This window comes from Periophthalmus magnuspinnatus, chromosome 8 (assembly GCF_009829125.3).
Source record: "Periophthalmus magnuspinnatus isolate fPerMag1 chromosome 8, fPerMag1.2.pri, whole genome shotgun sequence".
Classification (NCBI taxonomy): domain Eukaryota; kingdom Metazoa; phylum Chordata; class Actinopteri; order Gobiiformes; family Gobiidae; genus Periophthalmus; species Periophthalmus magnuspinnatus.
The window spans coordinates 14,815,760-14,829,595 of record NC_047133.1 but is presented as its reverse complement, the minus strand read 5'-3'; the positions used below and the strand labels follow the sequence as shown (position 1 = coordinate 14,829,595).

Genomic DNA, 13,836 nt, shown 5'->3' with positions numbered 1-13,836 from the left:
TACATGTTTTTGTGCACCCTTTAGTGGGAAGGCACAAGATAACAGTCTTAACACATTGGACAGAAAAACAAGTTAACTTCATAAAGTTGTAAAACTGAGTTATGTAGTAATCCAGTTATTACATATTGAGAAATTCTGTCTTTCCATAAAAATGTGGTAATATGCAACAAGCCAAAATGATACTTTACAGTTATTGCATAACAGTAATAACACAGTTGCAAACACAACAATGAGTAGTAAGCCAAAGAACAGAATGTGTGATGGGTAATTCTTTGGGATAACTGTTACAGAACACTCTTGTGCCAGTGACATTCATTGCCATTTTAACCATATTTCCTAACATGTTTTTGTTTTATACAGTTTCTATACCACACTCATACTTACATGTGAAAGGCATAGCTAATGCCCTGAATGTGGTAATAAATGTACAATCTGCTTACAACTGTATATATGCAGCATATGTAGCCTGCAGAGTACCAGCCTGTTTTCAGACACTTTCTAAATCCTGATATAATTAGAGTAGAGCAGTAATTTAGAAAAAAAGAAGGGGAAAAATAGATTAAAGCTCTTTTTTAACCTGCTTTTAAGCCTAATGTGTGTGTCCTATAGGCGGGGGGTGCTGTCCTTGTCCCAGGGCATCCAGGAGCCAGGGCAGGTGCAGTGGCAGGTGCTGCTCTCTCTCTTCGTCTGCTGGGTGGTTTGCTACTTCTGTGTCTGGAAAGGAGTGCGCTCCACTGGGAAGGTGTGGTCCCCATCCAAATGTATTTACCTCAAATTACAGGACACTTGAGTTTGTACAATACTTTTGGACATATATATGGAAAATGTCATCTGTAAAAAATGTTGGGATTGGATAAATAAAATACTAAGCCAGGGGATACTTCTGTTAAGTCTTTATTGTCAGTAAAAAACACAGAAGGAGTTAGAGCTTCAGGGGTAATCCAAAAAAAGGTGTTCCTCAAAGATAAGGCTCAAAGGCTCTTCAAACTGAAGATGAGCATGTTTGTACACTAAAAATCTAACTGTGATGGACTGAAAAAGCAATTAAAAAATGACCGGAGGCCGAATAGTAAGTTCTTTGTTGGTTACATAGGGTAAGCCCTCACATTTTGACATCGGTAGTCACAGGTTTTTGTCAGGGCTTATCAGATAAATCCTATCTTACCAGATCTGTGTCGAAAACACGTTGGCCCATCCCATATGTAACCAATAAAAGATTTTTTATAAAATGTACAATGGAGTGCCTTCTTGACTGCTTACTGTCATCTGTGTAATGTTCTTTGTTGCTGTGGTTGATGGAGTGTGTGTGTGCCGCTGTCTCTCAGGTGGTGTATGTCACAGCTGTATTCCCGTATGTGATGTTGGCTGTGCTGCTGGTGCGAGGCCTGACACTGCCAGGAGCCTGGGATGGGGTGGTTTTCTACCTGTACCCCGAACCCTCCCGCCTGGCTGACCTGGAGGTGACCGCTCCTACATTTTATGCTAAAAGTTAAATTACGCAAAATAGATTTTTTTTTTACTATTTTGGATAACAGAACATTGGCAAGACAAGTTTATTTGTATAGCACAATTCATACACAGAGTAATTCAAAGTGCTTTACAGAATAAGAAGGACATTAAAATCACACAAATCAAAACATAAATAATCACAAATAATCATCATAACATTAAAACAGAAGATTGCAGAATAAAAACCTTTCAGTCATATGCACAGATAAACAGAACCGTTTTGAGCCTGGATTTAAACATTGTCAAAGTAGAGGCCTGTCTCACATCTTCAGGAAGACAGGAAGGAAAACTTAAACACTGATACTCCATGTTTAGTCCTGACTCTGGTAGAGACTGAACAACAGGGGTCCCAGGATTGACCCCTGGGGAACCCCACAGGTCAGGGACATTTCATCTGAGACACATTTTCCGATTTCAACAAAGTACTCCCTGTTTTCTAGATAGGACTTGAACCAGTTTAGTGCAGTACCAGAGATGCCCACCCAGTCCCCTAGTCTCTGTAAGAGGATCCCATGATCCACAGTGTCAAAAGCAGCACTCAGATCTAACAGGATCAAGACTGACTTTGCCTGCATCAATGTTCAGGTTGATGTCATTTGTCACCTTGATAAGCGCAGTCTCAGTGCTGTGGTGGGTTCTAAAACCTGACTGTTTATTTGGAGAAAGTTAATAAGCTGTTGGTAAGCAACTTTTGGTTGAGATTGGTTGGTAATTGTTCAATATCGTGGCATCAATACTACTCTTCTGTCGTAACCAGTGAGGCGTAGGGACCAAAGGTGCGAGACTCACGAAGTTTAACAATGTCTTTATTCACACTAAGTGATCACAGAAGTAATAGTTCCTAAATCAGAGTTCATAGTCCAATAAATCATAGTTCATAGTCCATAGAAGCTGGGGAACGTAGGTGCGGGTCCGTGAGCGTGGAGAAACACAAGTGCATGACGAAACAGGGAGAACACAAGACCATACCAGGACAGAGGTGCAGGGGCTGGTTCTCGGGCGGATTTCTGGAGCAGAGCAAAAAAGTTCCAATGAGACAAGGGAATACAAAAGATCAAAAAGGTGTTAAGCCATGAGCATATTCACGTGAAGCACGCGGACGTTCCGGCGCCGAGTGACTGGTCCTGACCCCTCTTATCCATGGCAGGTGGTGTTGATTGCGTTGATGGGAAGCAGGTGCGCGCAGGAGGAGTCAGGACTCCGCCCAGCTCCGGAGACAGGCAGGTGAGGAAGGGGGAGACAAGAATACAGCGAGAGCAAAACATGGATCATGACAGTACCCCCCCTCCCCCCCAAGGGACACCTCCTGGTGGCCCAAAAGACAGATACGGGTGGGAAGAGGGGGACCGGACAGAGGGAACAATGTCACTGGTGGGACACAAGGCAGTCCCTGGACGGAAAATAGTGTCCAGCGAAGCAGCAAGGGTCCTGAGCAGGGGAAGGCGGGTCGGGTGTGGAAGGCAAGTGGGAGGCCTTACCCCGGGCACACTCCTGGCATGTGGAGACGTAGGCCCTTGTGTCCTTCTCTGGGATACGGGGCTGCAACACCAGTCCTCCCAGAGCCACTGTTTGGCGCTTCCTCTTAGGCCGTACCAGACAGGTGGCCACAAAATGTCCTAGTCCACCACAATAGAGGCACGCCCTCGCTAGGCGGCGCCACCGTTGACGCTCCTCGGCCGACAGACATGTGCGACCCAGTTGCATGGGCTCCTCCGGGGGAAGGGTAGAAAGGCGCATCTTGGGCTGGACTGGCAGATGACGTCCCTCTCTCCGGCCCATCTGCAAACTGTCCTCTAACTGATGGGCCAGTGGGAACAAGGATTCCAGGTCGGGGGGTCCCTCTGGGGGCGGTGCTGCGCAGCATGTCTCGGTCCAAGTTGGCGAATGATATCTCTTCTTCGCAGCCAGCGACGGGGGGCGAACCACGGTCCAAACAGAGGAAGGACGAGTCTCCCGCCGACGCTCCTGTAGCCGATTGTCTATGCGGTTGGCCAGTGTGATCAAAGCCCTAAGGTCGGAGGGCTCATCTCGTGCGGCTATCTCATCTTTCAAAGTGTCATTTAGTCCCCTGGAAAATACCGCTGTAAGCGCGCTGTCTGACCAATCCACTTCGGCCGCTAGTGTCCAAAATTCAATAGTAAATTCCGCCACTGACCTGGAACCCAGAGTTATGCCTAGCAGGCGGGAGGCGGCGTCAGCTCAATAGTGGGGATCACTAAAAACCAGCTTGAATTCATTTAAAAAAGTCTCAAAGTCCGTGCTGTCAAAAGCAGAGTTGGCGAACCTAGCCTCCGCCCATTGGAGCGCCCTACCCCTGAGCAACCCACAGACGTAGCGTATCCTGGCCGCGTCAGTGAGGAAACGGGCTGGGCACTGTTGGAACACGGAGAGGCACTGGAGCAGGAAGCCTCGGCAGAGGTCCGGCTGCCCCGCATACGGGTCTGGATCGGTGCTCCTAGATTCCGGAGGACAGGGCGGTAGAACAGATCTCGCAGCGGCGGCGGTAGAGGGCAGGTGCGTGAGCAGCGTGGTGACCTGGTTCTCCAGCTGCGACACCCGCTGCACGAGGGACTGATTGTGCTCCAACAGGGTCTGGATGGTTTGCTCGTGCTGTCCGAGCACATCGCCGTGGTGAGTAAACGCCTGTTGAAGCGTAGCATCAGGTCTAGAGTCCGCTTGGTCCATTTCTGGCCGGAACGTTCTGTCATAACCAGTGAGGCGTAGGGACCAAAGGTGTGAGACTCACGAAGTTTAACAATGTCTTTATTCACACTAAGTGATCACAGAAGTAATAGTTCCTAAATCAGAGTTCATAGTCCAATAAATCATAGTTCATAGTCCATAGAAGCTGGGGAACGTAGGTGCGGGTTCATGAGTGTGGAGAAACACAAGTACACGACGAAACAGGGAGAACACAAGACTATACCAGGACAGAGGTGCAGGGGCTGGGGAGATCCGGAGCTGGTTCTCGGGCGGATTTCTGGAGCAGAGCAAAAAAGTTCCAATGAGACAAGGGAATACAAAAGATCAAAAAGGTGTTAAGCCATGAGCATATTCACGTGAAGCACGCGGACGTTCCGGCGCCGAGTGACTGGTCCTGACCCCTCTTATCCACGGCAGGTGATGTTGATTGTGTTGATGGGAAGCAGGTACGCGCAGGAGGAGTCAGGACTCCGCCCAGCTCCGGAGACAGGCAGGTGAGGGAGGGGGAGATGAGAATACAGCGAGAGCAAAACATGGATCATGACATCTTCTTTAGGAGAGGCTTGATAACCGTGGTTTTCGAAGCTCTTGGGAATGTTCCAGATTGAAGTGACATGCTAACTATGCAAATAAGTGGTGACAGCAAACTGTTGAGCACAGACTTTAGAAATTTAGTGGGTAACACATCAAGGCAGCATGTAGATGAACTCAGACTGATGACGATCTCTTGGACAGTTTTATCAGTTACAGGTGCAAAGTGAGTCAGCTCTAAGTGTCTAGGTGGGTGCTGGGCTGTTATTTGCACTGCCGAATTGATAGCATTTTTAATGCCGTGAACCTTATCATTAAAGAACACTGCAAACTCACTGCACTTAGATGCGGAAATTAGTTCTAACACCAGCGGAGCTGGAGGGTTTGTCTGTTTATGTTTACTATTGCAAACAGGACACGAGAGTTGTTACTACAACTTCTAATAATGTCAGAGAAATACCTCTCCCTTGTTCTACATAAACTGTGGTTGTACATGTGCATCTTTTCTCTGTAAATCTCATAATGAACCTGGAGCTTTGACTTGCACCATTCCTGTTCAGCCCTCCGGCACTCCCTTTTCTGTGCCCTGACCGAGTCATCATTCCTCCATGGTGCTTTCTTCTTATCTTTAAACATTTTAACCTTCATTGGAGCAATGGTGTAAAATCATCAATAAAACTCAGACAGCACTGGGGAGGTTTGTATATGACTAAGTAAAATATGGAGGATGATTGGTTTAGCTCCATTTTAAAGAAAACATACTCAAAAGATGAAAACACCCCAAATGACAACCAATTATCTTTAAAAAACGCACACACACCACCATTCTTTTTGTTTGCTCGTGTTTCAGATTCAAATTTGAAGTTGGGTGGAGTTGATTCCACTAGAATTGCATTACCTGTGTTTTTGTCGAGCCATGTTTTGGTTAAAAATATAAAGTCAAGATTAAAAGAAGGGATAAAATCATTAATTCAAAATGACTTGTTACATAAAAATCTGACATTGGGCACAGCAAGTTTCAGATTAGTTTCAGTAGGACTGGATCCTATCTTCTTACAGGGAATGTGAATTAAATTTCTCTCAATCACACTATATTAGGTGTGAGGGGAGCCATCTTAATTCCTGATCTGATGAGGCTTTCTAGATGGTTGGGAAGGGCCATGGGTGAAGGTGGGGAGGAAAAGAGAGTGAGGAGTCCCTAGAGGGAGTAGATGTAGCAAAGGGGGCTGGTCTGTGGGCAGGGGAGGTGATGGGGGTGCTTCTGGGACTGAAACCACTGCTGGGACTATCACAGAGAGGTTCAAGGCCTGTGACAAGGGCCCTGGGGGAAGTGATGCTGGAGATGCGTCCTTCACTTGGAAAGGTGGTGGTGCTGCTGACTTGTTCTCTGGGGAGGTGGTGGTGCTGCTGAATCTCTTGCTGGGGGAGATGGTTGTGCTGCTGGTGGTGACTCCTTCTCTGGGGGAGGTGGTGGTTGTAGTTGTGGTGCTGCAGATGGTGCTGACACATTGGCTCGGTCTATGGCTGGCACAGCAGGAATGCTTCTCTCATTCCTCTTTTCTCTCACTGGTCCAGGACCCAGTTCAGGCCTGTGCTAAGAGCGTGGAGGAGGTTATCCATCAACACCCTCACTCCACCTCTGCTCAGGTGCGAAACATTTCCCTTGAACAGGTCCTCTCGTTTCCAGAATAGATCAAAGTTCTGTGATGCGATCCTTTGACTGCACATGCGTTGACCAGCCATGTGTTCAGCTGATAAAGCCGAGTAAATCTGTTCATCTTCCTTCTGTCTATGTTAGGAAGAGGTCCACTGATGAATGTCTTAACTTCCACTTTATTAAGCTCCTCAAATAATTCAGTGAAATTCTTTTTCAAGATTTTAGTCTGATTCCTTTCGGTGACCCACCTGCACAATCAGCGGTTTAATTACTTGGTGTGTTGATACAACTTTTGGCAGGAATTTTGTAATTTCAGAAACAGTGTGACTGGGATAGAAGCAGGTTTGGATTCCTCTGTTGCTCACATCTCTGATAACACCGTCTCCTAACAGCAGCGTATCTCAAGTGGTAACTTGTTGCATTGGTTTGGCATTCTTGTCTTTACAATGTTTTAAGTAAAGAAGGACACAGACAAAGCAAGCACGGTTTGCGTCTGCACTCTTCATTGAGGCATAGTGATGTTGACAATTTGAAAACATCCATCAAATGGATAGTCTGCTCTGTAGAGTCTATCTGCACTGTAGATAGAGTCCACGTCCATTGACTATGTTGTGTGTCCTCAGGTGTGGCTGGAAGCCTGTTCTCAGGTCATGTTCTCCTATGGAGTGGCCTCAGGGACTTTGATCACACTGAGCAGCTACAACAAAACGAAAAACAACTGCTACCGGTAAGTAAGTTTTAGTTAGTTTCCAGCACTTGTAATTTAATAAATGCAAGATAGATGAGTTTAATGCCATATGCTGAAACATTTCAAGCATGGCAATGACATCTCCATGGAGAGGTAACTCCAAAGGTTACACAATGCACCTTTATGTTAGTAAAGGAGTTGCCTCTGAATGGAACCTTACACAACAATCATTAGAAGCCCAAACACCCATATCACACTTTCAAAATGCAGTTAAAACAGTAGTTGAAAATCAGACATGTCAACACTGATTACACCTGCACTTGCTGCCCCCTACTGGCCTTTTGTCCTGTATCTGTATGATGTGCATGATCTATGATTTGTGTCTGTGTTGGGCTGTTGTAGGTTGACTTTTTTTGTTTTTAGGCTAATATAACATCAGGCATGGGATTACAGATGAAAACAAGTCTTCCAGGCTAATTTTGGCATTTTAAGAAAAGTGTTCATTAAAATGCATTGGAAGAATATTAATATTAATAACCTCCCTTTTGACATTTTTATTCAAAACACCAGTAGAGGGCACAGCAGTTTAAGTCAATAGCCCCCACGTCTGTTCCTGATTTGCCTTTGTCTGAGCAGTCCTGACCTTGTTTCTTTGTGCGTCTTCCAGGGATAGTCTGTGGCTCTGTGCTCTCAACAGCTGCACCAGTTTTGTTGCCGGGTTTGCTGTCTTCTCCACTCTTGGCTTCATGGCCAAACAGCAGGGGGTGACTGTGGATATGGTGGTCAGCTCAGGTAGGACTCTCCAAAAGAAATCTATGTGGTTTTCAAGTTTTCTGTTAAAATATACAAAAACTTGACATGTCACAGCACTATTAAATAGATAAATTATGCATGTGTAATGGTGACCAAGAAAGCATGTTATACTCCCCACATAACATACTTAGGTACCTGTTGTTTTGAAAATCCTGTGTGCTGTCTGCATCTAAGTATAGCGTTTTATCGTCCAGCAATTAGGAAGTGCACAGTTGGCATGGAAGTTGTGTTATCGTGATAGCAAAACTTCACTCCCTTTTCTGAAAGATGAAATCATCACAGTGAATGATGAATGCAGAAGGAGTACTAACTTAAGAACACTGCAAATTGACTTATTCTGTTTTTCATGAGTTTAAGTAAAAGTCAGGTTCAGAGCCTTTAATAAAAAAATCTAATAAAAACACAGTAAATAATAGTTAAGTTAAATATCTGAAAAAAAAAAAGGTTGGCCATTGCTCTGTCAAAAGAGAACACTGTATAAAATGTATTTATAAAAGGGACTTTTATAAATACATTTTACTTGACAGACTGCTTAAATACAAAAAATTTTAATACAAGATCTCATGATTGTCTACTTCCAAAAACTGGCTGTACTAGAACAGAAATGGGGAAAAAAAAGAAGTTTTTAGCTATTTTGCTTCCCAAAAATGGAAGCCAGACATACAAATGGATACACTGGTATCATTACAGCATTTTAATAATCTGGTAATAAAAATGAATAATCATACTGGACCTGTTTATAATGTTTTAAATGAGTTAAATGGGTTATTTGTTGTCTTTGTTTTGTCTAAACAGGGCGCTTATAAAAAAGACAGTCAGGTACTCTCAGTGGGCTCTCCCTGTATAAAGAAAGATAAATGAAGTGAAAAAAGGGAAATAAATAGATTAAAATATTCTGTTGCATGTAGGTGCTGGTCTGGCCTTCATAGCCTTCCCTCAGGCTGTGGCCCTGATGCCTCTACCTCAGCTGTGGGCCGTCTGCTTCTTCATCATGCTCCTCATGTTGGGCTTGGACACTGTGGTGAGCTCACACCACATCACTACAACCACCACCAAAAACAATCTCAGCATATCACTACTAGTACAGTCCCAATAACAAGTGCGATATAATTCTGAAGTAAATATAGATGATAAACGAGAATATTGAAACCAAACCATGAAACTATTCTAAATGTACAATACTGATAAAAAAAAAAAAAAAATCAACTCCAATAAATAGAATGCAACTCTTAAGTGATTAGTTTGTATCTGTAATGAGTCATAGAAGTTCATGATTCAAACTTCTACAGCCCAAATCTCTTAAAATAACCTGCATTTTCCCACTAGTACAAAGAAAAAGTCCCCACGATAACTATGAACCCCCAAAAATAACTGTCATGCATTGAATGGTAAGTCGATATAGTATTTATCGTAACAGGCCTACTCACGTTCATATGCACAGAGAATCCTAGAGAACAAACAAATTCAAATTGTCTTTGCCCCAGACCACTCTTGTCCCAGTCTACAGCAGAAGAATAGGTACAAACAGCAGCCTGTGCCTTCTACATTCTGTTTGACTGCACGAGGGTCTGGAATCGAACCATAGAGCACGAAAAAACTCTGTGTGTGCTTAAACTTTAGCCAGTCCAACCAATAGACTGTTTATATAAATGGACATTGCTTCATTCCAAATAGAAAGTGACCAAAGAAGTGTTTCCAGCTCCATTTACTCTGGCTTCAATTCACTTTCTATTGAAAAAGTGTTGGCCCTCTCTTTGTAACTGTCATTTTAGTCTTAAAATGTTTGTTTTAGCCCACTCTAAATGATTGTGGTGTTTTTATTTCGCTGTTTTGTCCGTAAATAAAGACATGAAAAATAATTGAACATCGTCCCTGGGTACCTTCTCTCCTCAAGGTCACTCCCGCTAGCATTAGCAACAGGTTTGATTGACAGTGTTGTTAATGGCAATACCTTCATCACCCTCCCTCCTGATTGGCTCTTTGGTTGCTATGATACTCACACTTGAGGGCTCCAAAGTAGCCCTTATAACTGTTAGCCTCAATGAGCTTAATTTGCAGAAGACATCTTTGTGTATAATTCAGAACAAAATATATAACTTCTTTTTACCTGAGATAAATTAGAGTTTGATGCTTATGTTTCTCAGTCCCCCCCTTTTATTTGTGTGTCATGTTTGTTTTCTATCCGAGCAGAGCATGCATCTCTCTCTGTCTGTTTCAGTTTGCAGGGCTGGAGACCATCACCTCCTCCATCATTGACCTGTTCCCTCAGCAGCTGAAGGGACCGTGGAGAAGGGAGATCTTCCTCACTGTCTTCTGCCTCTTCTGCTTCATCGTGCAGATACCCATGACCACCTCGGTAACTCTCACTTATCTTACCCTCTCCTACATTCAGCTGATTTGATAGTTCTAAGCATTGTAATTTTCACTGCAGTAATACGTTCAGATACCATGTTTGTCAGCCATAGACAACCTGCCCTCTCCACCTGCTCTCTTTCAGGCAGGACTCTACCTGTTCCAGCTCATCGACTACTATGGGGCATCTGGGGCCATTATCTTATTTGTATCTATGATCCAGTGTGTAGCAGCCAGCTGGGCATTCGGTGAGCCATTGTATGACTATATGATGAGACTTGTATGGGATGAAACAGCCCTCATGTGAGTAAAATGTGCAAAAAGTTAAATGGGCTGGGTGCTGGACAGGGGAGAGTACATGTACTATAATATGAATGGTTGGATTTCAGCTTCAGTCTCATCTCCTTTGTCACACAGGGGCAGATCGGCTGTGTGAGGAAGTGAAAGCCATGACTGGACAGAGTATCCCCTCCCTGTTCAAAATGTGCTGGACATACATCACTCCTCTGCTCTATATGGTACAGAAACAAAGTGTTTAAGGGTCTTTCACATAGGACGCAGTGGATGGTCAGTGTTGTGGCGTGAGCTCTCTCACTGTAAAGATCTGTTCTGATAAATCACTATAGTTTTGTGGTAGTTTTAATAGTGTGATCATGAGAAGATCATAACATACACAACTTCAGTGAGGTATGTGTATTAGTGTTGTGCTTAAAGTGTTAACGTCCACTGCTAATTGCTTGTACCACTTGTTTGTGTGGTTGCTACGTGAACGAGTGAGTAGTAACGTAGAGTCTTTTATCCAAACAAGTCCAGATTGAGTGTGTCTCTCTACTTCAGGTGTTCCTGGTCTGCTCCTTCCTAATCACTGAGCCCCTGACCTCCAGAGATGGTGCTCTCTTCCCAAACTGGGCCTATGGTCTGGGATGGACCATTGCCCTGTCTGGCATTGTCCCAATTCCACTTTGGGCCATCATCAAGATCTGCCTCTCCAAGGGCCCCATTCTAAAAGTAAGAGAGCTTGTTTTGGGCAACAGTGGCTCAGGTGGTGAGTGAGGTACATGCGCACCAATATAATGGCTGCCCACTATATCAGGTCGATATTTGGACTTTTTAGTATAAGGGCAATGGGCCTAAAAGCTCCAGCGTAGGCCAGTATTTTTGGGAGGTTGTCCGATTGCCACAAGGACCGTAACACATTAATTCAATTTACAGTCCTACCTACACTGGATTATAGTGACATTATTTATGGCCAAGCAACAAACAGCACCTTAAAAAATCTTGACACTATCTCTACTATCCTGATACTGATACACAGTGCTCTTAATTTTATTACTTTGACATTTTCTACACTCCCTGTGTTCTGTAAAGCAAGGTTGGCTGGACCTCACTGACCCACAACTTCATTTACAAAACTATACTGGCAAAACGCCACAGTATCTCACCTCCCTGATTCAATGCAGTTCTCATCAGTACCAGGTCTCAGGAGATACTTAGAAGTACCACAAATCTACATGGAGCAAGAGAAAACTGCTTTTAGAGTCTATGCCCCTCATGTATGGAACACTCTCATAAACCAACTCAAACTAAACAGTGTAATTCATTTAAATGAAATTAAACACATTATTTTGTATTAAATAGTTTTAAGCAGATTTGAAGCTGATACCCGACACCAGTGTCTAACGGTCTCGTCTCTTCTCTCCAGCGGCTGCGTGTTCTGTGGACCCCGGCAGAGGAGGAGGGGCTAAAGCAGAGGGTGTCCACAGAGAAGACAGCAAAGCTCTTAATCACAAGGAGTTAGCTGTGTCACCCCTCCACACTGTTGTCCTCCATCCATCCCTTCCCTTAGATGTGTTGTATTTGATGTTAAATAAAATGTACTGGAACACTGTACTACTTTTGTACTGCGCAAGATCAATGTGCATGAAGCCTGTCATCTGGGCTATTCTTGGGGCTCTTCTTGTGCTGTTGCAACAATATAAACTGTGAGACAAATACAGCTTAAGTATTATATCTGACGTCTCCCTCCTGAACCCTCACTCATGTTTCCTCCATGGTTTCCTTTCCTCGGTCATGTTACCTCTTTGGTTTCCTTCCCTCACTTGTGTTTCCTCCATGGTTTCCTTCCCTCGTTCATGTTTCCTCCGTGGTTTCCTTCCTCTGCTCATGTTTCCCCCATGGTTTCCTTCCCTCGTTCATGTTTCGTCCGTGGTTTACTTCCCTCGCTCATGTTTCCTCCGTGGTTTACTTCCCTCGCTCATGTTTCCTCCGTGGTTTACTTCCCTCGCTCATGTTTCCTCCGTGGTTTACTTCCCTCGCTCATGTTTCCTCCATGGTTTCCTTCCCTCGCTCATGCTTCCTCCGTGGTTTCCTTCCTCTGCTCATGTTTCCTCCATGGTTTCCTTCGCTTGTTCATGTTTCCTCCGTGGTTTCCTTCCTCTGCTCATGTTTCCTCCATGGTTTCCTTCCCTCGCTCATGCTTCCTCCGTGGTTTCCTTCCCTTGCTTCCTCCGAACTTTTGGGACACCACTTAATATGGTGCATTTAACTGACTGCTGAGAAATGGAGGAACGAGGAGAGGAAGCAAGGAGAAGGAAGAAAGATAACTGGGACGCGCCCTCTGTCTCTGGGCTGGGGGGAGCAGGAGGAAGAGTCAACAGGCCACATCTCAATTATCTTTCCTCGCTTCCTTCTTCTCAATTCCTCACATTGTTCCCTTGTTTTTCAGCTGTCAATCAAAGACGCCATATTAAGGGTGTTCGGCAGCTCAGAGGAGGCAAGGGGAGGAAACTACAGAGGAAACAGGAGTGAGGCGAGGAAACCACGGCGAGAGTTCACGAGCCAGACCTCAGATAAAATAATAGAACTTAATTTGTCTCACAGTGAGGAGTTGTATTGTTGCAACCACACAAGTCCTGGGATTTTTTACATATTGCATAATCCTTAACAAAAAACATGTTCAAACACATTTATGAGAGAGTAATGATGCTGCTCTGTGTCTCCTCTCTCCTTGCTGTGTTTCCTCAGCTCCTCTCTCCTCTGCTCCTCTTTCCTTGGTGTGTCTCCTCCCCTAGAATAGTTAGCTTAGACAGATCCACTCCATAATGCCACACATGGTTAAAAGTTGATTCGTTAAAAAGTTGATTTTGCACAGTAGGTCTGCTTTAAAACACTATGGATCTAAAACAACTAAACTTTACAACTTACTTAATGTTCAAAAACTGTTGCAGAAAAAAAATGTATTTGGCCTGCCCGGTATGTCATCACAAATGTCATGACAAAGCCACACTGCCAGAGTGGATTTTTTGTTTTTGTTTTTGAATCAAATGAATAGGCCTATTACCATTTTCCAGCTAAAATGAAATGAATTATTGGCAGGGAGGGAGTTATCTGTGGGGGAGGGGAGTTGAATTCACAGATTACACAGAACTCAAGCTTTCTTTCTGTGGAGCTGTGCAGCACATCTGTGTTTATTTAACGCCAGAGAATAACTCAGTTTTAAGAACCGCCTTGCTGTTTTTAAAGGATCTATATTACACAGAATGGGTTCTTGTGAGCTTTAAGCTTTGTTACAATGTTTTCTTTT

The 13,836-nt window shown here is 44.1% G+C and overlaps 1 protein-coding gene across 1 annotated transcript in view; it reads left to right on the top strand.

The window, feature by feature from the left end:
• The window catches only part of LOC117375327 (sodium- and chloride-dependent GABA transporter 2-like), a 28,124-nt gene extending 15,063 nt beyond the window's left edge, over nt 1-13,061 (top strand). Inside the window, exons 8-18 of the mRNA XM_055223790.1 lie at nt 610-742; nt 1,326-1,460; nt 7,024-7,127; nt 7,756-7,880; nt 8,810-8,922; nt 10,120-10,257; nt 10,399-10,501; nt 10,671-10,771; nt 11,091-11,261; nt 11,956-12,046; nt 12,979-13,061. Coding sequence (XP_055079765.1) covers nt 610-742; nt 1,326-1,460; nt 7,024-7,127; nt 7,756-7,880; nt 8,810-8,922; nt 10,120-10,257; nt 10,399-10,501; nt 10,671-10,771; nt 11,091-11,261; nt 11,956-12,046; nt 12,979-13,061 — 1,297 coding nt within the window. The remainder of the gene's footprint in view (nt 1-609; nt 743-1,325; nt 1,461-7,023; nt 7,128-7,755; nt 7,881-8,809; nt 8,923-10,119; nt 10,258-10,398; nt 10,502-10,670; nt 10,772-11,090; nt 11,262-11,955; nt 12,047-12,978) is intronic.
• The last annotated feature ends 775 nt before the right edge of the window (nt 13,062-13,836 follow it).